The sequence below is a fragment of the Mustela putorius genome, unplaced genomic scaffold (genome assembly GCF_011764305.1).
Source record: "Mustela putorius furo isolate JIRA1106 unplaced genomic scaffold, ASM1176430v1.1 tig00000253_pilon_pilon_pilon, whole genome shotgun sequence".
Classification (NCBI taxonomy): Eukaryota; Metazoa; Chordata; class Mammalia; order Carnivora; family Mustelidae; genus Mustela; species Mustela putorius.
In genome coordinates, this window is record NW_025421329.1 from 542716 (window position 1) to 568734 (window position 26019).

Here is a 26019-nt window from a genome sequence, read left to right on the forward strand (position 1 = left end):
CATCAGTTACCCTATAGTGTCACAACCAGTCTGCAGTGCAAAAGCATTACATACACACAAATATTTTTTCTTGAGCCATTTGCAGGTAAATTTCAAACATTATAAGCCTTTTTCCTAAATACTATGTAAGAGACCCCCCAATGAAAGACATTCTCTTACTAACTAGAATATTATTATGTTTAAGACTATTAATGATTCTAATTAGCAAGACTATAAATTGGTAATTTTATGAATAATAAGTATTATCACTAAATCTGTTAAAACTTCTCCAAATATCTCCCCAAATATTTTTTAATCAAAGGCTAATCATAACTGTTTTTGTTTCAAGTGCCATATTTTCAAAATTATTCATCCAAAGGTAGTTAATTTTTACCTCTATCATTGTTATTGGCTGTCAGATGACTGGTATGTGGGTTGGAGTCTTTAAAAAGGGCTTTTATATGTATAACATAGTCCCCTGTTTTACCTTTTTGTATCTAAATGATTACAGAATACAAGAAGAAATTCTTGAGAACATTGTATTTTATAGGAAGAAAAGAAAAGTAGGGAAGGAAGACAGGGAGGATTATTTTTGACCTAAAAAAAAGAATGGAAATGCACATGAGCACATGTAAGTGCCCATGTATACACACACACACACACACTCTTACAGCAAACATGCTCAAAATTTGCCCCAAAAATACAATTACAGAATTCTCAATCACAAACTCAAATAATAGGGACTGCTACTGAAGTGTGTTAAATAAACATAAATCTGCTACTTTAATCAAACAAAGAAAATACTCTGAGCTTACCCAATTTGAAACTGAAAATGAATCCAGAAGCAAGGTAATACAGCAGAAAATCAGCAGTGTCATTGAGCCTCAGACAGACTGTAAGAAGAGCTCCACATAAGCTTCCCACAATTAATGCTAATAAATGAACTGAGTTCTACCACATTCACAAAAGATTGAGAATAATGTTGTTTACATACACTCTATTCTTCCCTCATATATATGTGATTTTCACAGATTCTAAAATCATAGTTTCTCTCAAATATCTGATGATAAAAAAATAGGTTACAATATGGGGAAGGAACTTGACAACCATGAAAAGAATTCTATATTTATTACAAGCATTATAATATATGATTTATTTATTTATCCACATCCACCAACTGTAATACAAGGTCTGTTCAAACTAACCAGTCAATATACTGTACAACTCAGCCTTCAGTTTCATATGATTTCATTTTCCTTTCCTTCTTGTAACATTATAATTTTGTGTTCTGAGTTTACTATAACTAATATTAATGGTTTTGTCCACATGCTCACAAAGTAAAGGAAAAGACACAAAACCTTTTAGATCACCTAATCGGTACCCTCAGGGGTGAAAAAATGCTAATATGGAAACAAAGATCTTTATTTTTTTTTTCCCTGTGGAATAAAACAAATGCCTTGTATGGTTTTAATTACATCCTAATATTTCATAAACATCTTTTAGCATCGGAAGAAAAATAAAGTACATATTGTGAAAAGCTCAGCAGCTCCCAATTTTGTGATGGCACCAACTTCTATAATCAAGTCTACAGTCCCTACAACTGGCCACCTTTGAAATCAAATAGTTTTGAAATCAAAAAGTTTTGCCACTTTTGGCAACAAAACTATGGTACTTTTTAATGTAACATGTTTACAGAGGTGCTATTACCACTCTTCCTCTTTGGTACTGTGCTTACTTTTTGCGTACTAAACAAATATTACCAAATTATTTCTAGTTATCTAAATTCGGTAACTAATTTAAATAGTCTTTTCTTTGTTTCCCCAAAGGTCTATGTGAGTAAGAACATGTCTGCTAAGAACTATGGACAAATCATCCTCTGCTATGTAAAAATCTCCAAGTATCCAAAATATTTGGGATTTCCAGGATTTAGGAAGATGCTACAGCTCTTGTATAAACAGGAAAGCTAGGCCACAGGGAGAAAACCAAGGTCAGCTGTGAATGTGCAAAGCCCTGAAAAGTTAAATTTCTTTTTCTGGCTCCCCATTTCTACTTATCCTGATAAGTCTACCTCATTAGTCTGCTGCTGATCAATTCTGTTAGTAATTTAATACAAAAGCAAGTTTTTCTTGTTTCTCATTTATAAGAGGAGAGAAAGAAGAGAAAACTGATTGAGGCTGCCCAGAACAGCCTGACCCAATTTTATCCCAAATCGTCCTTTAGGAAAAATGCAATTGCCATAACACAGAGGTAACTTCTGGGTTTCTTGGAAACTGGGATGCTTCTATTTCTTACATTCAAAATGTACTGGGAAAAAAATAAAAACAAAAAAAGACAAAAAAACCCCAAAAACCAACTTAGGTGTTACTTAATTTAATAAGCAAGTGAACTATTTACTTTCAAAATGAATGCCCAGGTCAATAAATATGATTTTGGGGACAGCTGGGTAGCTTTGTTGGTTAAGCATCTGCCTTCAGCTCAGGTCATGATCCCAGGGTCCTAGGACTGAGTCCCATATTGGGCTCCTTGCTCAGCAGGGAGCCTGCTTCTCCCTCTGCCTGCACTGTCTGTCACTCCCCCTGCTTGTGCTCTCTCTCTCTGACAAATAAATAAATTTTTTTTAATGTGATTTTTAACCATCCTTTCTAGCCAAAAAATGTGTCAAATTTTTACTACTTTTAATAATTCCACTGAATATTATCTAATCACTCTTCCTATTATCATCACTCCTAGCCTTCCTATATATTCTTTCTGCATCTTGATTTAAATAAGATATATAACTATTTCTTATTTTTTTTAAGATTTTATTTATTTATTTGACAGAGAGAGAGAGATCACAAGTAGGCGGAGAGGCAGGCAGAGAGGGAGGGGGAAGCAGGCTCCCTGCTGAGCAAAGAGCCTGATGCGGGCTCAATCCCAGGGCCCTGAGATCTTGACCTGAACTGAAGGCAGAGGCTTAACCCAATGAGCCACCCAGGTACCCCAATATATAACTATTTCTTAAACTTGCATTTAAAAAAATAAATAAAGGAGACCACACTGAAAAGTATTTCAAAGCTCACCATAGCAACTCCTCAGAAAGTGATAAACAAAGAGCACTCAATTTTGCCATTAGCTTCCTAAAGAACATTCTTGAAGGCCCTTGGAAAACGATGTTCATTTCTAAAATGACTGTCTAGGGGCACCTGGGTGGCTGAGTGGGTTAAAGCCTCTGCCTTCGGCTCAGGTCATGATCCCAGGGTCCTGGGATTGAGCCCCGCATCAGGCTGTCCGCTCCGCGGAGAGCCTGCTTCCTCCTCTCTCTCTCTCTGCATACTTCTGATCTCTGTCAAATAAATAAAAAATCTTTAAAAATAAAATAAAATAAAATGATTGTCTAAAAATTTAAATAAACAGAATAAAATGGGGGCGCCTGGGTGGCTCAGTGGGTTAAGCCTCTGCCTTCGGCTTGGGTCATAATCTCAGGGTCCTGGGACTGAGCCCCACATCGGGCTCTCTGCTGAGTAGGGAGCCTGCTTCCCCCTCTCTCTCTGCCTGCCTCTCTGGCTACTTATGATCTCTGTCTGTCAAATAAATGAACAAAATCTTTTTTAAAAAATAAATAAATAGACTATGGACTCTGAAAAACCATCTGAGGGTTTGAAGTGGCAGGGGGTTGGGGTACCAGGTGGTGGGTATTATTGAGGGCACGGATTGCATGGAGCACTGGGTGGGGTGAAAAAATAATGAATACTGTTATGCTGAAAATAAATAAATTTAAATAAATAAATAAATAAATAAATAAAATGACTGTCATCTTAACAGCTACTTGTTATTTTTCTTTTGTCTCCATTCCATCCTCTCACTTAAATTTATCCTGATTTATAAAACTTTTACACATTTAGAAATATTCTAGGATTTTACATATGTATTTTTGTTACACAGGAAGAAAAATGTGATTTACTTTGCAATTTTGTGCCTTCTATGAGATATAGTCCAGCTAAAGAAGAAAAGATGAAAAGCAAAGTAATAATCTTCAGTAAGTTTATATACTAAGCAGAGTTAAGTTGTGGATGCCAGTCTTCGATCACACTCTAAACCCTGAGCTGGTTTCCACAGGTGGCCCTGTACTTATGCCAAGGGATACAGGAGGGAAATGGCACCTGCCAGTTCCTTTACTTCTGGAAGGGTCTCTCTGTGAATGCTGCCTCTCTGGGACATGCTCCAAGATGACCAAATATCTTCCCCACTGTGTGCCCCAGGCACTCCTCAGATCACTGTTTCCATTCTGTGTATCCATGGGGTTGTTTGCCTGCCTCTCTCAAAGTCTATCCCAGACAAGCCTTCTGACCTTTAAAATTCCAAGCTCTCAGCCTCACTGGTTGCCAGATGTTACAAAATTCATTCCTTCTCACTTTCAAAGGCAATTACTATGGGTACTTGTTTTCCCTTTGTGCACGCCTGTGTGTTAGTCTGTCTCTCACCATTCTTCATTACTGTGGCTCCTGCCCCACCTCCAGGACCACAGTCCCTTTCTCTCCCAAACTTGCCTCTCCACACTTCCTACTTTCTTCAGTGTGGCTTCTTCTCTACCTTTAGTTGTAGAATTTGTTCTGCCAGTCTACTGGTCAGTTTCTGATGCGTTTAGGATGATTGGATAGTTATCAAGTTTTATTTGTAGGATAATATGAGCCTTGGGTCAATCTCTTACTCTACCGCCATCTAAACCCTGATTTTTAATACAGGTATAAATATTAACCCAAAGGAAACAAAAATACTGATTTGAAGGAATACATGCACCCAATGTTTATAGCAGTATAATCAACAATAGCAAATTATGGAAAGAGTCCAAACGTCTACTGACTGACAAACAGATAAAGAAGATGTGGTATACATGTACAATGGAGTATTACTTGGCCATAAAAAAGAATATAATCTTGTCACTTGCAATGACGTGTATAGAGTTAGAGAGTATTATGCTGTGAATTAAGTGATTTAGAGAAGACAAATGTCATATGATTGAATTCATGTGGCATTTAAGAAACAAAACAGATAAACATGGAAGTGTAGGGAAGAGAGAGGCAAACTAAAAAACAGACTCTTAACTATAGGGGAAAAAAAACCCTGATGGTTACTGGAGGGAAGGTAGGTGGTGGAATGTTGAATAGGTGATGGGTATTAAGGAGGGCACTTGTGGTAAGCACCAGATGTTGCACATAAGTGATGAATCACTAAATTCTATACCTAAAATTAATATTGCACTGTATATACCTAGCTGGATTTAAATAAAAACTTAGAAAATTAAACAAATTAAAAATTTAAAAATTAAAAAGAAGTAACTTACAAGGGAAAAAACCATAAGGCTAGCAGGAGATTTTTCAGCAGAAACCTTCCAAGCCAGGCATGGCATGATATATTCAAAGTGCTGAATGGGAAAATCCATGGCCAAGAATACTTTATCCACAAGGTTATCATTCAAAAAATAGAAGGAGAGATAAGGAGTTTCCTCCACAAACAAAAACTAAAGGAATTCAACCACTAAACCAGCCCTTCAAGAAATATTAAAGGGGACTCCTTGAGTGGAAAGAAGAGACCAAAAGTAACAACCAAAAGTAAAGGTAGGAAACACAAAAGCAGTAAAAATGAATATTTCTGTAAAAAATCAGTCATGGAATTCCCAAAATAAAAGGATGTAAAATGTAACAACATATAACTACAATGTGAGGAGGAAAAGAGTAAAGAATGGGTTCAAACTTAAACGACTGCTGACTTAACACAGACTGCTATATGCAGAAGATATATATATATATCACATATATATGCAAATATATATAAATATGCAAATATAAATAAATATGCAAAGAATGAGGAGAAAGAAATCTAAAAATATCACTAAGAAAATCAGCAAATCATGAAAGAAAGATAAGAAAAGATCAGAGAAAATCTTCAAAGAAACCATAAAAAAATAATAAAATGACAACGCATGCTTACCTGTCAATAATTATTTTGAATGTAAATGGACTAAATACTCTAAGCAAAAGACACAGGATGACAGAATGGATTAAAGAAAGACAATCATCTATGTGATGCCTATAAGAGGCTCATTTTAGACCTAAAGACAACTGCAGATTGTGGACTCTGAGAAACAAACTGAGGGGTTTGGAGGGGAGGAGGGTGGGAGGTTGAGTGAGCCTGGTGGTGGGTATTATGGAGGGCATGTATTGCATGGAACACTGGGTGTGGTGCATAACAATGAATTATGGAACACTGACAAGAAATTTTTTTAAAAATGAAAAAAAAAAGTCAGGAGATACAGAAACATCTATCATGCAAATGGATATGAAAAGAAAGCCAGAGTAGCAATACCAGACAAAACAGACTTTAAAACAGAGACTGTAATAAAAGACAAAGAAAGACACTATATAATAATAAAGGGAACAATCCAACAAGAAGATATAACAATTGTAAATATTTACATACCCAATACAGAAACACCCAAATACATAAAAGTTAATAACAAACATAAAAGAACTAATCGATAATAATACAATAATAGCAGGATACTTTCACACCCCACTTACATCAATAGACAAATCTTCTAAACAGAAAATCCTCAAGAAAACAATGGCTTAGAACTATGACACACAAGGACAGATAAATTTAACAGATATATTCAGAACATTTCATCCTAAAACGGAATATATACCGTCTTCAAGTGCACATGGAACATCCTCTAGAATAAATCAAATATGAGCCCACAGAACAAGCCTCAACAAATCAAAATCATATCATGTATCTTTTCTGACCACAACTTTATGAAACTAAAAGTCAACCGCAAGAAAAAATCAAGAAAGACCACAACTGTATGGGAGGTTAAATAACATGCTAATAAACAATGAATGGGTCAATGTGGGGAGGGGATGACATGGAAACAAATGAAAATGAAAACACAACAGTCCAAAACCTTTGGGATACAACAAAAGCAGTTTTTTTTTAATACATTTTTTATTTTTTATAAACATGTATTTTTATCCCCAGGGGTACAGGTCTGTGAATCAGCATTCACCAAAGCACATACCCTCCCCAATGACAACAAAAGCAGTTTTAAGAGGGACATTTATAGCAACAGAAGCCACCGCAAGAAGCAAGAAAAATCTCAAATAAAAAACCTAACCTTACACATAAATGTGGTAGAAAAATAACAATAAACATAATGTAAAACTAGCAGAAAGAAATAAATAATAAAGATTAGAGCAGGAGAAAATGAAACATAAACTAAAAGATATCAATGAAATTGGGAGCTGGTTCTTGAAAAAAAATCAATAAAATTGAGAAACCTATCGTATGGTTTCACTTATTTGTGGAGCATAACAAAAAGCATGGAGGACATGGGGAGTTAGAGAGAAGGGGGTTGGGGTAAATTGGAAGGGGAGGTGAATCATGAGAGACTATGGACTCTAAAAAACAATCTGAGGGGTTTGAAGTAGGGGGGGGTGGGAGGTCGGGGTACCAGGTGGTGGGTATTATAGAGGGCATGGATTGCATGGAGCCCTGGGTGTGGTGAAAAAATAATGATACTGTTATGCTGAAAATAAATAAATTTTTTTAAAAAATTGAGAAACCTCTATCCAGACTTATCAAGAAAAAAAGAGGAAGGACTCAAGTAAATACAAAAATGAGAGAGGAGAAACAACAACCAACACCATATAAATATAAACAATTATAAGACATATTACAAAAACTTCTAAGTCAACAAATTGGACAACCTAAAAGAAATGGATAATTCTTAGAAACACATAAACTACCAAAACTGAATCAAAAAGAAATAGAAAATTTGAACAGACCAATAATCAGCAAAGAAACTGAATCAGTAATCAAATATTATGCCTCCATCAGAAAGGACAAATACCCAACTTTTGTAGCAACATGGACGGGACTGGAAGAGATTGTGCTGAGTGAAATAAGTCAAGCAGAGAGAGTCAATTATCATATGGTCTCACTTATTTGTGGAGCATAACAAATAGCATGGAGGACAGGGGGTGTTAGAGAGGAGAATGGAGTTGGGAGAAATTGGAAGGGGAGGTGAAACGTGAGAGACTATGGACTCCGAAAAACAATCTGAGGGGTTTGAAGTGGCGGGGGGGGGTGGGAAGTTGGGGTACCGGGTGGTGGGTATTATGGAGGGCACGGATTGCATGGAGCCCTGGGTGTGGTGAAAAAATAATGAATACTGTTCTTCTGAAAATAAATAAGTTAATTTACTAAATAAATAAATAAATAATAAATAAACCACCAAAAAAACCAAAACCAAAAACAAAAAAACCTCCCAAGAAATAGAAGTCCAGGACCAGATGGCTTCCCAGGCAAATTCTACCAAACATCTAAAGAAGAGTTAATACTATTCTCTTCAAACTATTCCAAAAATTTAAAAAAGGAAGGAAAACTTCCAAATTCATTCTATGAGGCCAGCATTACCCTGATACCAAAATCATATCAGGACACCACTAAAAAAGAGCCAATATTTCTGATTAACATAGATGTAAAAATCCTCAACAAAATATGAGCAAACTAAATCCATCAATACATTTAAAAAATTGTTCAACAAAATCAAGGGGAATTAATTCCTGGATACAAGGGCGATTCAAAATTCACAAATCAATGTGATATGTCATTACATCAACAAGAGAATGGATAAGAACCATATGACCATTTCAATAGACACAGAAAAAGCATTTGACAAAGTACAACATCATTCATAATTTTAAAAAAAACTCAATAAAGTAGGTCTAGAGAGAACATACTCCAATATAATAAAGGCCATATATGAGAAACCCATAGCTAACATCATGTTCAATGGTAAAAAACTGAAAGCTTTTCCCCTAAGATAAGGAACAAGACAAAGACAACTATTCTCACCACTTTTATTCAACATAGTACTGAAAGTTCTAGCCACAGCAATTAGACAAGAGGAAGGAACAAAAGGTATCCAGATTGGTAAGGAAGAGGTAAAACTTTCGCTATTTGCAGATGACATATACTATATATAGAAAAAACAGAAGACTTTACCAAAAAACTGTTAGAACTAGTAAACAAATTCAGTGCAGTCGCAGGATATAAAATCAATGTGCAGAAATCTGTTGCATTTCTATATATTAGTTATGAAGAAACAGAAAGAGAAATTAAGAAAACAATCCCATGTACAATGGCACAAAAAATAACAAGATACCTAGGAATAAACCTAAGCAAGGAGGTGAAAGAACTGTATTCTGAAAACTACAAAACATTGATGAAAGAAACTGAAGATGACACAAAGAAATGAAAGGACATTTCATGCTCGTGAATTGAAAGAACAAGTATCCCTAAAATGTCTATACTACGCATAACAATCTAGAGATTTAATTCAATCCCTATAAAAATACCAACAGCACTGTTCACAGAACTAGCACAAACAATTCTAAAATTTGTATAGAACCACAAAAGACCCTGAAGAGCTAAAGCAGTCTTGAAAAAGAAAAGCAAAGGCATCATAATTCTATAGATCAAGTTATACCACAGATCTGCAGTGATCAAGACAGTAAGGGACTAGCACAAAATAGACACACAGATAAATGGAACAGAATAGAAAATCCAGAAATGGATGCACAACTATATGGCCAATTAATCTTCAACAAAACAGGAAAGAATATCCAATGGGAAACAGTCTCTGAGTCTGAGTCTCTGAGTCTCAGGTGCTGAAAAAACTAGAAAACAACATGCAAAAGAAAAAAAAAACTGGACAACCTTCTTACATCACACACAAAAATAAACTCAAAATGGATTGAAGACCTAAATGTGAGACCTGAAACCATAAAAATCCTAAAGGAAAACTCAGGTAGCCATAGCAACTTTTTTCTAGATAGGTCTCCTGAGGCACAGGAAACAAAAACAAAAATGAACTATTAGGATTATGTCAAAATAAAAAGCTTCTGCCTAGCAAAGAAAACAATCAGCAAAACTAAAAGGCAAACTACAGAACAGGAGAAGATACCGGCAAATGACATATCTGATAAAGGGTTAGTATCCAAAATACATAAAGGGCTATAAAACTCAATACATGGAAAATTGTTGATAGCATTTTGCATTTCAAAATAAACTTATCATGCCAATAAAGTGTAAGTTTCTTATCATGTCAAAGAAACTAAATAACACCAAACAAATACCTTAGAAAGTCAAAGAGAAGAAGAAATTTGATATTTACAGATAACATTTTATCAACTATTATATTTAGTAGTGAGCAGAACTAACTAAAAAATGTACTGTGACATTACTTGTTGAGAACTGGGCTAGAAGCTTTAATACCACCCTGAAGTTCACATACCACACGTACAGCCACAGTCTGCATGGAAAAAAAAGAATAATTCATGAAACCAAGTTCATTCAAAAATAACCATGAATAGGAAAAGTCACATCTGAATCATTGTAAGAGCTTTTAAATGTGTGTGTAATCATTTAAAAAGCACAACTAAAAAGGAAATCTATTTATTTCTTTTCCCCACTTAACTAAGCATTCAGTCTATAATCAGCTGGTTAGCATGAAGTATTATTAAGGCACTATTTTTACAGTACCCATTTTTATGGGTTTTGTATGTTATACAAACAGTGGTTTTTAAAAAAAAATGCATGAATTGGTTATTCTCTTTCATGCTTCCTATATTAAGTCAAACCAAAGCTCTGGATCTTGGCATAATGGTAATACAAGTGGAAACAAAAACAGTTCAATCTTCAAAATGTCTTTCAATTTTACTCTATTCATTCTATCACATTTAAGTCACATTTATCAAAAATAGATTTTTAAAGAGCCCTGCATTTAAGATAATTTCAGGGTTTGCTTCAAATTACAAAAAAAGAAAAATAGGAAATAACAAGTCACTGACTAGAAAAATATATAAAAACAAATTATTTAATCATAAGTGTAAAATTAGTTTTTTTAAAAAATCCCTTATTGCTGCAGAAGGTCACAGGTATCAAACATATCACCACTCAAAAGACAGGGATATTTTAAGATTCTGTAGAGATGGTTACTGCTACACCATTTTTCAATCTTTCATTGTAGAAATTTTACTATTAATAAAAGTCAAATGCCAATTAAAAAAAAAAATCACCCAAACAATACAGAGAAAAATGGTCAAGATCTATGAGCAGATAATTCACAGATTAATACGAAAGGCCAAGTTACATATGAAAAGTTGTTCAACCACATATATGCTCAAGCTCTTGATGCTTAACTCATCAAGAAAAGATGAGTTAAAACTAGAAATCATTTTTTTAATCCATAACTTTGGGTATCTTTTAAAAGTTGATGATAACCATTAGAAAAGAGTGTGAAGGTGACTTCTAGTTTCTGGTCCAGCGTGTAAGGATCTTGGAAGTTGTCATTCTATCCTAACAAGTGAAAAGCTGAACTGAAAAAAATCAACAACTCTTCTTAGATCCATCATAAAAGTGAGGTCACAAGGTAAATAACTGCCCCCGAAATTGGAGACAGTCAGATACAAAGAATCACAACTTATCAGAGCACAAAACCATGAACAGAACCCTCCACAGAGCTAGTGCCAGGGAAGGAAAACCAGAACTGTAATTGAAGAACTGCTGGAGTCTCAGTGTGGACAAGTCCCTGAGTTACAAGCTCTTGAGAGGGTGGGGCGCAGGTGTTGAGGAATAGGATGACACTTTTGTGAGTTTTACCTCCTAGAGCTCCATCAGGTTTTCACAGTAGTGAAAATTGGAGAAAAATTCCTTCATGCTTCTAGGAGGAGGAGAAAAGGAACCATTTTTAAATATAAGAGAGCATTCTGTTCTTACTAACAACGCTTGCCCTCAAGAGAAATTTTTTTTTATTATGTTCAGTTTGCCACTGTTTAGTACATCATTCGTTTTTAATGTACTGTTCAATGTTTCATTAGTTATGTATAACACCCAGTGCATATCACCCTATTACCCCCCCTTCACCCCTCTCCCTTCTGAGACCCCCAGTTCGTATCCCGAGGTCCATAGTCTCTCATGATTCATCTCCCTCTCTGATTTCTCCCCCTTCAGACCTCTCTTGATTCCCCTGTAGTCATCTGTGCTATTGCTTACGTTCCACATATGAGTAAAGTCATATGATAATTGTCTTAAGAGAAACTATTTTGCCAGAGCCTAGTCTGTGGGGTTTTATCAGACAAGGAATTTAAAAGAACTATGATTCATATGCCAAAGGCTCTAATGAAAAAGTAGACAAGATGTAAGAACAATGGATAATAGAAGCACAGAGATGGAAAGTCTAAGAAAGAATACAAAAGAAATCCTAGAAATCAAAAACACTAAGGATATGCAAACATCTAAAACTGAAGAAGCAAAAAGAAAAAAGACAAGAAAAGCAGAACAGAATATTCAAGAACTATGGAACAACTACAAAACATATTACCTAAACAAAACAGAATACCAAAAGAAGAGAGAAAGGAATAGAAGAAATATCTGAAACAGTGACTGATAGTTTCTCCAAATTAACACCAGACACCAAATCACAGATCCAGGAAGCTCAGAGAAGAGGCAAGATAAATGTCCCAAAAAACAATATCCAGGTAATCATATTCAAGTACAGAAAATCAAAGATAAAGATAAAAATCTTAAAAGAAGCTACAGGGGAATAAAACACCTTACCCACGTAGAAGCAAAGACAAGAATTATGTCTGACTTCTCAGAAATCATGGGATAAAGGAGAGTGATGTGAAATAAATCAAGCTTAAAAGAAAAAAACAGCAACAAAACATACACACACAAACTCCACCACACTTGAATGTGTGGACTGAAAAACTGTCTTTCAAGAGGAGGAATAAAGACTTTCTCCGACAAACATTAAGGGAATTTGTTGCCAGTAGACCTGCCTTGCAAGAAATATTAAAAGAGAAGGAAACTGACAAGCCAGAAACATGATTCTACAATAAAGGAAAAACATTAGAAAGGTAATAAGGGAAGGTTAAATAAACTTTTCTTTTCTTTTTTTTTAAGATTTTATTTTATTTATTTGAGAGAGAAAGAAAGCATATAGGAGCAGGGGGAGGGGCAGAGTGAGAAGCCGACTCCCAGCTGAGCAGGGAGCTGGCTGTGAGGCTTGATCCTAGAACCCCAAGGGCATGATCTGAGCCAGAGGCAAGCATTTAACCAACTGAGCCACACAGGCACCTCTAAACTTTAATTTTTCTTATTTATAAGTGATCCAACAGACAGTAATTTGTTCAAAATAATAAAAGCAACAATGTATTTAAGTGTGTGTGTGTGTATGTGTGTGTGTGTATTTATACATGATTATGTATGCCTGAAATGAATGACAGCAATGCTATAGGGATGAGAGGGAGGAATTAGGAATTTTTTATTTGTGGTACTTGTACTATCTGTGAAGCAATACAGTATTATTTTAAAGTAGACCTAGATTAGTTATAAATGTATATTGTAAACTGCAGAGCAACCACCCAAAAAACGGCTTTAAAAATTAATATGCTACAAAAGGAGAGAAAATGGCATTGTGTAAAATGCTCAATATAGAGAAACAGACATTCCCCCATGGGAAAATGATATAAACAAAATTCAGAAAACATGAATCTTTCCAGTAGAGTATCGAATAAATTATGGAACCACAGAATTATTCAGCTATAAATGTATACATACTTATATATTAAAAGCCTCAAGATATGAGGCAGCTGGGTGGTTCAGTCAGTTAGCATCTGCCTTTGGCTCAGGTTATAATCCCAGGGTTCTGGGATCAAGCGCCTGCCCTGGGCTCCCTGTTCAGCTAGGAGCCTTATTTCCCCCTCTTCCTCTCACGCTCCCCCTGCTTGTGCTCTCTCTCTCATGAATAAAATCTTTTTTCAAAAAAAGCACCAAGATATGTTAAGTGAAAAGTATTCTGCAAAACAATATAGTAGAAATCTCTCCTATATAATTGTTTAAAATGATGAGAAAGGGAGAGAGGATGGGGGTGAGAGGTACATGGACAAACAGAATGGACTATGAAGCCACAGTCCAAATTGTCAGCAGTGGTTCTTTCTGGCAAGAGCAACAGGACTTAGAGTAAATGGAAATGGGTATCTGTCTGGATTACTATATAAAATCTTTCTATATACACATTGCAATGAGAATCTCTAGACATATTATTTATGCAAATGCTTTTTTTAAAGAAAAAAACAAAGAAAGTAATCAGAATATAGTGGTGTCTTTCCATAAAACCAAGAAAGTGGTTGCTAGCTTGTCTCAGTCACTACCAGAACGATTTCAACCAAATTACTTCAAATAGGAACTTGAGATCCACCATTAACAATTTTAATTTATAGTGCCAATTAAGGAGCAATTCGATTTCCAACTACACTGTCACACAAATAGTTTAGATTGGCCTGTGAACAAACCAAGGATCCGATAGAATTTTGGAGCTATCTGGCCCCTCATTTTATACACGAGGAAATTGAGAACCAAGAGACCTGTCCTAAAACAAACAACTAATTTCATCACTGTTAAAAGAGGAAAGAACTCAACCTTCTTCCTCCTTTTCCAGCCCTTTGGTAAATTCAATTTATTTCTTCTAGCTACTTTATAAATATCATCTGTGGTTCTTGAAAATTCCCAAGTGGTTCCGGAAAATATTCGTTTTCCAATCCCATTTCCAAATCACCTGATTAAAAAGAATTCCACATTTTCAGGTTGGATACAGTAGAGAATTCATAGAACTCAGCATGGTGAAGGAATTTAGAAACTGTTTGTCTAACATAGAAGGAAGGAAGGAAGGAAGGAAGGAAGGACGGAAGGAAAGAAGGAAGGAAGAAAACTTGAGTAACTTGCTATATCCAATGAGTCAGACAGTCCAGAGTGGAACCCAATTTTGCTAACCCCCAGGAGAGTAGCCCCCTCTTGGGGGAAATCAGAAGGGGAGATAAACCATGAGAGACAATGGACTCTGAGAAACAAACTGAGGGTTTCGGAGGGGAGGAGGGTGGGAGGTTCAGTGAGACTGGCGGTGGGTATTGTGGAGGGCATGTATTGCATGAAGCACTGGGTGTGGTACATAGACAATGAATTTTGGAACAATGAAAAGAAATAAAATAAAATGGGGGGGGGAACGGCACTACAATCCTACAGAAAGAATATATACTAACTGGGTGACATTGGGCAAGTCATTAAACTTCAAAACTAAGTTTCTTCAAATATTAAATAAACAGGGGTCAATCAGGTGAGCTCTGAAGTTTCTTATATCCATGATTATGGAATTTTTAAGACAGGATTCAAATGCACCATTAAATCACGGGATCCCAGTGGCAAAATGAAATACTGCAGTCCAACTCTTTAAGTAGCTTCAAAGAGCTATAGAGAAGGAGAACATAGACAAACAGCAGAGAATAGAATGGAGTTCAGGAACTCCTTGGCATGGACCCAAATCTGGAAAAGTAGAACTAGCTGGGAATCTGTGATTTTAGATCCAGTAAAGTCCTCCAGAAAGTTGCCATGTGCCGTAATTCCACACCTACCACAGGTTCCCAGGAAGTTTGACATCTTGCTTTCACCTCTTACTATTCCTTCCCACTAATGTTCTGGGAATGCACCTAATATAGCTGGACAACTAATAACAAATTACATAAATTATACATGCTATTAGAACCAACAATTTGATTTCCTTTAAAATAGTATTCAACAGTTGGTAACTGTTAAAAGACCTAAACAATAATACCTAAGTCTGATTCTGACATATTTGAGGATATAGTAACACAAATGTAATCAACCTATTTCTGAAAAATCATGAGAGGCAGACCTCAAAGGCCTGTTTCTTACTCATTCCTCAGCTCACATTTTGCTATTAGGCAATTCTTGCTAGCAGGCATATAATTAATACCATTACTTATGTCTTCATAACCTCAGTTCAAATAACTGTAAGAAAGCACCTCTACAAAATCTCTTCATATTGAATTCTTTTCCTACAGTTATTCAGTCTGTTCCTCCTTCAAATATACCCAATTCTTTCCTACCCATCGTCTGTTGTTCTTTCTCTCTTTGCCCTAAAAATATTTACTGATAGGGCATTAATACTAAAGGCCTGAACAATAATGAAATACAGTCTTATCCCCATCCCCAGAATCTTCCATTGATCTCATCAGTTGTATGCTTATCTAGTTGATATATTTTATCCTTTAAGCTTCTAAGTGGATTTTCATCAATTCTAAGTAGAGACACCTTTGGGATAAAATATGTTTTGAGTAGATAAATCCTAAATTTGGGCAGAATAAATGGTTTAGAGCTCCCTACGTATACCCTAAAGGTAGGACTGGGGCTAGGGTTTCACTGAACACGTTGGTGGGAAAACCAAGGAGGAAAGAACTGATCACTGGCACAGGTTTCTGTCCCTTTTTCCAAGCCAGTGAGGGTAGAGGGGAAAAAAAGGAGACAAATAAAAAAGCCTGAGCTGGATCTGGAGGATCCAAGAATAGATGAGGCCTCAAGACACAGAAAGCTAGGTAGGGAAGTTCCCCATTCCAATTCCACACTCAGGACAGTAAGATGTTCTGGAAGTAAAGCATAAAAACTAGCCTGATATATTTGGGCAATGAGTACTTGACATTCTCGCTGATTATTCCAGAAAGTTTCAGACCATCTGATTCTACTACCACTAGCATCTATTGTCAGTGGATGCTATGTGTACTAAGGAAACCATAGGCTATAACAAGACCATGGACACCATAGTGAATTCAGCAGCAGTAAGAGCCAATAACTCATTAGGAGGTGAAGACAAGTCCCATTTCAGGAGAAGCCAACAGTAGGGGGGGGACCATGTACCAGATGGTCCCCCCCAATAATAACAAAGAAGCTTCCTTGAATCCCACTGTCACCTAGCAGAGAGAAAAAAGTGGCAAACAAATGTAAAGGACCATGTATAGAGAGTCTAGGCTTACATGGAAGGAACTAGCAAACTGAAGGCAAGAAGTCAGGCACTAAACTGAGTTAAGATAAACATTTACAAAAGGCACCTTTCCTGCGATTTCCAGCATGGGCTGGGAAGGAGAGACGGTTTGGATGTGGACCTCTGGTGAAGTCTGCCCCAGCCACAGGCCCAGAATACAGTCCCTCTGTGACTCTGAAGCCTAAGTCTGGGCCTGGCAATACATCCCCTGCAGCTGCACAGGACTCCCTTGGCAAGGCCCCACACACCCTGCATGTAGCCCCTGTGGCCCAGAGAGAGTCAAACAGGAAGCAGTCAGTCCCTCTGCAAGCCCTCTGTGACTTGTGGGCTCTAAAGTCCTCTGTGTCTTCTGCCCCCACCACTGCCAGGCTCCCACCACACACCCGGCCGCTATGTACTAATCTTCTGCTCCCTGTCTGCACTCAAGAGTAGCCTACAGTCTGTGCAGCAACTCCAAATCAGTCCCAGCCTGGCCAAACTGGTGAACTTCTCCGCTACCTGGTGGCCAAACCATACCTTCTTCATCAAGGTCTGTGCCCCTTCCAAGTATGTCCTTACTTGGACACTCTCTCAGCTCTAGAGTATCATCTAAAGTTTCTTTATATCTTACAGGTACTCTTTCCACATAGTTGACAATTCTTTTTTTTTTTTTTTAAAGATTTTTATTTATTTATTTATTTGACAGAGAGAAATCACAAGTAGATGGAGAGGCAGGCAGAGAGAGAGAGAGGGAAGCAGGCTCTCCGCTGAGCAGAGAGCCCGATGCGGGACTCGATCCCAGGACCCCGAGATCATGACCTGAGCCGAAGGCAGCGGCTTAACCCACTGAGCCACCCAGGTGCCCTAGTTGACAATTCTTTATGTTAAACTTCCCCTGATAAACCTAATGTATAGCTTGTTTTTTAAGATTTTCTTTATTTGTCAGAGAAAGAGCACACAGAGGGAGCAGCAGGCAGAGGGATAAGCAGGCTCCCTGCTAAGAAGCCCAATGCAGGACTCTATCCCAGAACCCTGGGATCATGACCTGAGCTGAAGGCAGACACTTAAGCAACTGAGACACCTAGGCATCCCCAACATATACTTTCTATCTCCTAATTGGACCCAGAGGGCTATATCCACCTAGTCTCAAAATCTGAGTCTGCCAATATTTCCACTTTCTCCATTTCCTCTCTATCTCTTGGACCATTCCCAGCCCTTCATGTCTCTTTCCTATAGAGGTGGTCTTGTACAGCCTTAGATCTATTTTATAAACCCTCCCCCAAAATACCATTTGTCAACTTAGAAACATATAAGGGTTCTCTCCTTCCTATCAGATCAAATATGAACTCCTATGCTGAGATTTTAAGGACCTCTGTGACCTGGCCTCACCAGCCCCACTGCCCATAAGGAATACTTCGTGCCAGGTAAGAGTCATATAGGTGCCTAGACCTCCTGATACCACATCCTACTGTCATGACTGTGTTTATGCTCCTCTCTTCTCCCTCTTTTACCACTTATCCCAGAGCCTTCTGGGACCAGTTCTAAGAGGCCCCATCCAAGAATTCTTTTGGAAACAATTTCTTCCTACGCTTTTGTCTGCATTGTCCTCATCACATAATTAGCATCTCATTATACCCTGTCTTAATTCTCCAACTAGAGATATAATCTCCCAGATTAACGCTGTAATATGCTTCTCTATTTATTCATGGCTATTACCCTAACTTATTTTCAACTATACTTTAATTGTCTTACACAACTTTATTATTCTTCGCATAGTGGTAAGTTCAATGTTACATGATGGGAAAAGCAGACTAAGTCAAATAGTTTTAATCCTATGTAACAGTTATGTATAGGATCACTGAGAGGCTATATAAAATCTTCCTACAGCTTAGAAAAAGGCACCCCTTCCTCCAAACTGATGCAGCCTCACATCTGGTTACATAGCTTGGCAAATGGAACCCAGGCAGGATTTCAACTCAGCCCTATACAACAGTACATGGCAGCACTGGATTCATTAATGTATCACTGACCAAAAGAAGAGTCCAAGTGTATTATAAAAGAACTTTCAAAGAATGTTGTCCATTCAATTGTTTTAGTAGAATTTATGCTACTATATATCACTCTAGTCCTAGATAGTGTCTCCCAACTTGGGTATTAGATTAGTTTTATGGCAAATTTCATGTATTAGTTGCTATCTCATATAATTCTTCTCATGACCAATATTAATTGGGGGTCCAAGTCTATGCTAGGCCCTGGAGCTAGGCCGTGTGGAACAAATATAGTATCTGACTGGTTTACAGCTCAGTGAATCAATCTATATTGAGAAGAACATAATATTCTCATGTTATACTTACTGATAAACTTGTTTTGCATAGTCTCCAACAGTGCTTGGTGAGCATCTTCAGCTTGTAAAGCGTGTGAACATTCTCTAGCCAGTATGGTGCGCACAAGATGCTCCCCACATCCTAGAAATAAAAGGAAACCAAGAATAGTTGAGGAAAAGCAGTGCTAAACATCCTTGTCTTATTAGCATTAGAACACCCTTAAATGCCACTTAAGAAGTAGCTGTGTTGGAGAATAATTCAGTGATGGATGAAATGACTTCTATGAGCAATCTAGAATTTTGGTAATAAGACTCAGCAGAAAATAGAGAAACAAGTAACTGTCTAATATCAAAAGGAAATAGAAAAATAAAAGAAAACCCCTTTTTTATAGGAATGATTTACATGATGTAGCAATTCAGATTCTCTGCATAGGAATCTCCTAGGGTTCTGTGTCATTTCCATTATTGGGTAACTACAGAAATTCTGTTTTATAATTTATCTTTAAATTGTCCTAGTCTCTCATTTTGCCTCTGACACTCCACACACCTGGAAGCATGGGAGAAATCTACACAGCCAGGGGAAATATAGATCTCCATCTACCTACTTTGCACTAAAATGTCTACCACACCTCAACAGCTGCAAAGTGGACTAATAAAACAGCAGCTTTCTCACCTTTTAATAGTAACTTACATAGCCTTCATGCATGAATACCCTGTAATTCTTTAAAAAAAAAAAAAAAAGAGAGAGAGAGAGAGAGAGAATGCATTTTTAAATCCCTGGAGTAAACTGGGACCATTCAGACACACTAAGGGCAGGCATGATGGCGACGGGAAGCACTGCCTAGAATTCCATTACAATTTGTATCTGTTAAAAGTAGAAACTGCCTGGCAAAGACAAAAGAAATTTAACTTATAGGTTAATAAGTTCAAATAAGAGATTTCTGGAGAAGGTGATTTTTTTTCTTAGCTAAAATTAAAAAGCTACTTTCATAAACACTGGAAGGGTAAACCTTTAAAAAAAAACTACTAAGTGGTAGGGCATCTGGACAGGTCAGTTGGTTAAGTGTGCCACTCTTGGTTTTGGCTCAGGTCATAATCTCATGGGTTGTAAGAGCAAGCCCCACATTGGGATCCACACTCAGTGGGAAGCCCGCTTGAACATCCTCTCCCTCTGCCCCTCCCTACTATGTACATACTCTCTCTCTCTCAAATAAATAAATCTTTAAAAAAAAATACTAAGTGCCACTTGAAATATTTATTATATATAAAATAAGTTGCATTAATTAAAATGCAAATATCCTCTTAATCCAAATGAGAACAGTTGCTTCCTATCTCTTAAAAAATAAAATCTTGAGGGAAGCAGCTCAGCATGGACACTGGATGCCTGACTTGCATACACCAAGTCCCACACACCTATGCTATGGTGGTACTGTCCTTCTCAGTCAAGCTTGCTTCAGTCCCCATGGGACAGGCCCTCGGGTAGCAGAAACCACTACCCACATTACATGTCCCAAACAGAGAGTTCTACAGGGCCTCTGTTCTGGTGGAGTTGATATCAGGGTCATTTCACAAGCAGACCAGAGCACACCTAGTTAAAATTCGCCACAGTCAGGCAAGGAACCAATATTGCCCACAACAAAGGAGAGCCTCTGCAGATGACTGACCTGAAGGACAGAGCTGCCAAAACATAACAGCACAGTGTATACAGTACACATGGGAGACACTCCCTGAAATGTCAGACCCTGAGCACTACATAACCTCTTCTTCATAAGGCCATTACTTTCAGGAGCAGGAGACATAACAGGCTTTTCTAACACACAAAAGAAGGCAAGAACTTAAGACAGAATACCAAGATGGAGGAATTTATCCCAAATGAAAAAAAAAAAGATAAAGCCACAGCCAGAGACCTAAGTGAAACAGATATAAGGAGCATGCCTGAAGGACAATTTAAAGCAACAATCATGATGCTTGCTAGGTTTGAGAAAAGAATAGGAGACATTCTATCCCTCACAACAGAGATAAAGGAGTTAAAAAAGAATTAATGGGAGATGAAGAACACAATAAATAAGACTGTAAATAGGCGTGATGCAATGAATAGTAGACTGGAAAAGGCAGAGGAATGAATGAGTGATCTGGAAGACAAATAATGGAAAATAATAAAGCTGAACAAAGAAAGAATTATGCAACTTGAGAATAGACTGAGAGAACTCAGTGACTCCATCAAATATAATAAATTAATAGCTGAGTCCCAGAAGAAGCAGGAAGAGAAGGGGGGCAATTTATTTATTTCAAGAAATAACAGCAGAAAACTTTCCTAATCTGCAAAAGGAAACAGACATCTAGATAAGGAGGCACAGAGAACTCCTATTAAAATCAACAAAAGCAGGCCAACACCAAGACATATTGTAATTAAATTTGCAAAATACAATGATAAGGGAAAAATCTTGAAAGCAAGAGACAAAAATAAGTCCTTAACCTACAAGGGACAACCCGTAAGGGTAGCTGCAGATTTCTCAATAAAAACTTGGCATGCCAGAAGAATGTGGCATGATAGACTCAAAGTGCTGAATAGGAAAAATCTACAGCCAAGAGCACTCTATCCAGCAAGGCAATCATTCAAAATAAAAGGAGAGATAGAGTCTCCCTGACAAACAAAACCAAAGGAGTTTATGACCACTTAACCAGCCCTGCAAGAAATACTAAAGGGGAGTTTTTGAGTGGAAAGGAGAAATCAAAAGGGATAAAGATAAGAAAGGATCAAAGAAAATCTCCAGAAACAATGACAAAACAAGTAATAAAATGGCAATAAATACATATCTATCAATAATTACTCTGAATGTATGGGATGCTGGGTGGCTCAGTCAGTTAAGCCGCTGCCTTCAGCTCAGGTCATAATCCCAGGGTCCTGGGATTGAGTCCCGCATTAGGCTCCTTGCTTGGCAGGGAGCCTGCTTCTCTCTCCACCTCTGCCTGCCACTCTGCATGCTTGTGTGTGCATTCTCTCTCTCTGACAAATGAATAAATAAATAAATAAAATCTTTTTTTAAAAAATAATTACTCTGAATGTAGATGAACTAATTGCTAAATGCTAACTAAATCAAGAAGTGTAGAGTGTCAGAATGGATAAGAAAACAAGACCTATCTATATGCTGCCTACAAGAGACTAGATTTAGACCTAAAGACACCTGCAAATTGAAAGTGAGGGGGTGGAGAAATATTTAATATGCAAATGGGTGTTAAAAGAAAGCCAGAATAGCAAAAACTTATATTGGACAAACTAGACTTTTCTGTTCTTGTATTGTTTTTTGTCTTTATATTCTTTTAGTTTTTTTCAAAGATTCTGTTTATTTATTTGAGAAAGAGAACAAGCACAAGTAAGGGGAGCAGGAGGCAGAGGAAGAAGGAGAAACTCAACAGGGAGCCAGATGCAGGGCTTGATCCCAGGATCCTGGGATCATGACCCAAGCCAAAAGTAGGCGCTTAACCAACTGACCCACCCAAGGGCCCGTATTGTGTGTGTGTGTGTGTGTGTGTGTGTGTGTGTTTTAAGACTTCATTTATTTTAGAGAGAGATCATGCACAAGCAGGGGGAGGAGCAGAGGGAGAGGAAGAGAGAGAACCTCAAGTAGACTCCCTACTGAGTGTGGAGCCCAGCATAAAGCTGGATCTCCCGAGCCAAAATCAAGAGTTGGACACCCAACTGACTGAGCTACTCGGGTGCCCCTGTTCTTGTACTGCTTTTATCCTGCTTTGGTATCAGAATAGTATGGGTCTCATGGAATAATTCTGAATATGTTCCCCCTATTCCACTGTTTATAAGATTTTGATAAAGATTATGCTGGAAGATTCTTGATTCCTAATTCAACTTTCATTCTTGTTATTGGTCTAAAAAGATTTCCTACTTCTTGGATTTAAGATTCATGATGAATCTTAGTAACCTGTGCATTTTTTTGGAATTATCTGGGTTTTTTTTCTAAGTTAATTGATTTGTTGGTGTAAAATTGTATATAGTAATCTGTTATCATACTATGTGTTTCTGTGGTTAACTGCTGTATTGTTTTCTATTTCTCATTTAGACTTTTGAGCCTTCTCTCTTTTTCTTCTTACTTAATGTAATTAAAGCATTGCCAGTTTGGGTTTTTGTTTTATTTTTAACTAGTCATTACTTTCAGTGTTATGTTATTGTGTAGTCTGGTCTCTATTTTACTTAAAATTTCTGGTTTTTCTTTATTTCCTTCCTCTACTAATTTTCAGCTAAGTTTCTTTTTTCTAGCTCCTTGTGTAATGTTATTTGAACTATTTTCTTAATACAAGCATTTATAGAATAAATTTCACTCTAACATCTGCTTTTGCTGCATCCCATGAGTTTTGGAGTATTATGTTTTCTTTTGTTTTGAGGCATATTTTGATTTGCCATTTGATTTCCTATTGGCCCATTGCTTGTGCAATAGTGTTTTGATATTTATATATTAAATATTCAATATTTACCTTGTAGATTTTTCATCTTTATTTTATTGTTGATCTTCAGTTTTTTACCACTGCGGCTGGAAACTACAGTTGGTATGCTTTCAGCCTTCTTAAACTTATAATATTTATGTCTCTTTTTATGTGATTTAACCAGGTGATTTCTTTTGCATATACTTGAAGAAAATGTGTATTCTATTTTTCTTGGATGGAATGTGTTATATCAATCTTTTAGAACCACATATTCTGAAGTATGCTTCAAGTAAAAAATGTTCTCGTTGAGAAAAAAATTAAAAGCTCACCTTCAAAAGATCCTGCCAAAGGTATTCCATTAGTTTATTAGAAATTAAGTTCTACATTAATTCACATAATAAGTAAAGGGTATCAAGGGATCTGAGCACCTACTGAGACTAAAGGAGAAGTATGATTCAACTTATAAGTAAAAAAATTCACAATAAAAGAAGGAGCATCTCTACCATCCACTCAGATTCCCCCACAGGTCCAGGGACAACGTAATGTTTCCTCATATTACTACTGTGCACACACATGCTTGCGCGCGCGCGCGCACACACACACACACACACACTACACTGGTAAAGGGTCTTAGCAATCAAAAAGAAATGTGGGCTACAATTATCAAATGTAAGAACCTCTCTTAAATAATGTTTATAAATTTTTAAATTTATGGAACACAAACTGCTATCACACACAATTCTCTGTTAGCTGGCATGTATTGTGACAGGTGTTAGGCACAAATAATCACCCTAAAAAATATTATCTATAACTATAAATCATTGTTAAGCCTTTCACATCAGAAATTGTCCCTTCATATGTACACCTCTCCTTCCCATTCTTTCATCCCTTCATGTCCTCCCTCAATATATACATGCACAGATGCATATATACATATGTACATATTATGAATACACATACAATATATACTCATTTTAAAAAATACAAACCATTCAAAAAGTGTGAAAGTAACCATAAGAGACTCTCAATCTTAGGAAACAAACTGAGGGTTGCTGGAGGAGTGGGGGATGGGGTACGGGCTGATGGACATTGGAGAGAGTATGTGTAGTAATGAGCATTGGGTATTATATAAGACTGATGAATCATCAGACCTGTACCCCTGAAACAAATAATATATGTTAATTAATTGAATTTAAATTAAAAAGATAAATTTTATAAAAAGTGTGGAAGTTTTTTTTAAAAAATCACTTCATATTTTGGGGCAACTGGGTGGTTCAGTAGATTAAGAGTCTTCTTCTCCCTCTGCCCCTCCCCTGCTCATGTTCACGGTCTCTCACATAAATAGATAAAATCATAAAAAAAAAAAAATCACTTGACATCTTCCCCAAAGTAACTTCCTTGTATTTTTTGGTAAAGTGTAAATGTAAATATCCTTCCATATCTGAGTATAATTTTATAAGCATCTACACTTAGAAGGAAGACCTAGAAATGCAATTTAATATATAACTTTCTGAGCAGAATTGTGGTGTTCCCTATTTTGTTAAATTTTTGCAACATTATTTTTATAATCAGGAAAAAGCAATAAAGCTAGTAGAAAAGAAACCATTTTTGACACTTACTATGTAAAGACACTATGTAAAGCTCATGAAACTCCATAAATTTTAATTCCTTTTGTGTACATATTTGATGTTAGAGTGAAATGTAATACTTTAGAACAATAATAATTGTTAGGAAACTGGCATATTATAAGCTAAATGAGTGTTCAGAAGGTTATGTACACACGTCTCAAGTCAAAGAACTAAACCACATGAAGTTAACATTACATCAAAAATACACAATATGTGTCAGAGAGACTTTTGCTCCGTTGTTATACAAGAATATACAGGGTTTTCCAGTGATTGATTTTTCACCAAGAAACTTTTAAAATTATGTCTTCTATTCAGACATATATCACCTCTAACATAAGAGCGTTGACATCAAAAGCTTGTTCTCCTGCAGGTTCCAATCAAAGAAAAGTTTGACTTATGTGGTTTTACCCACAAAATTCCAAGGTTTCTTAGAATATGCTGCCAGATAGCTGAAGGCAAACAGTTCCATTCATTATACACAGATATGAAGAAATAAGCCTTTCATTGTGTCCTCCTTTTGTCCTTATTCAGGCAAGTGTGTAAGTATACTCTCAGATTTTAGCAGAAAACATGAATTATACATCAAATGAGGAGCTAATAACAAACCTAGAAAAAAAGTGATATGGGCATACCTCATAGATATTGCAGGTTCAGTTCCAGACCACTGCAACAAAGTGAGTCAAATAAATGTTTTGGTTTCCCAGTGCATATGAAAATTATGCTTACACTATACTCTAGTT

General features: G+C 36.7%; 1 protein-coding gene across 12 annotated transcripts in view; it reads right to left on the reverse strand.

Annotated features, from left to right (window-relative positions):
* Positions 1 to 26019, reverse strand: part of TASP1 (taspase 1) — a 281144-nt gene that overhangs the window by 89978 nt on the left and 165147 nt on the right. For all 12 annotated transcript variants that reach the window (XR_199566.3, XR_006606287.1, XR_006606286.1 and 9 more), the window contains one exon: positions 19246 to 19356. Coding sequence is in view for 6 of the 12 variants with exons in the window: in XM_045078421.1 (XP_044934356.1) it covers positions 19246 to 19356 (111 nt within the window). In the remaining 6 variants the exon portion in view is untranslated. The remainder of the gene's footprint in view (positions 1 to 19245; positions 19357 to 26019) is intronic.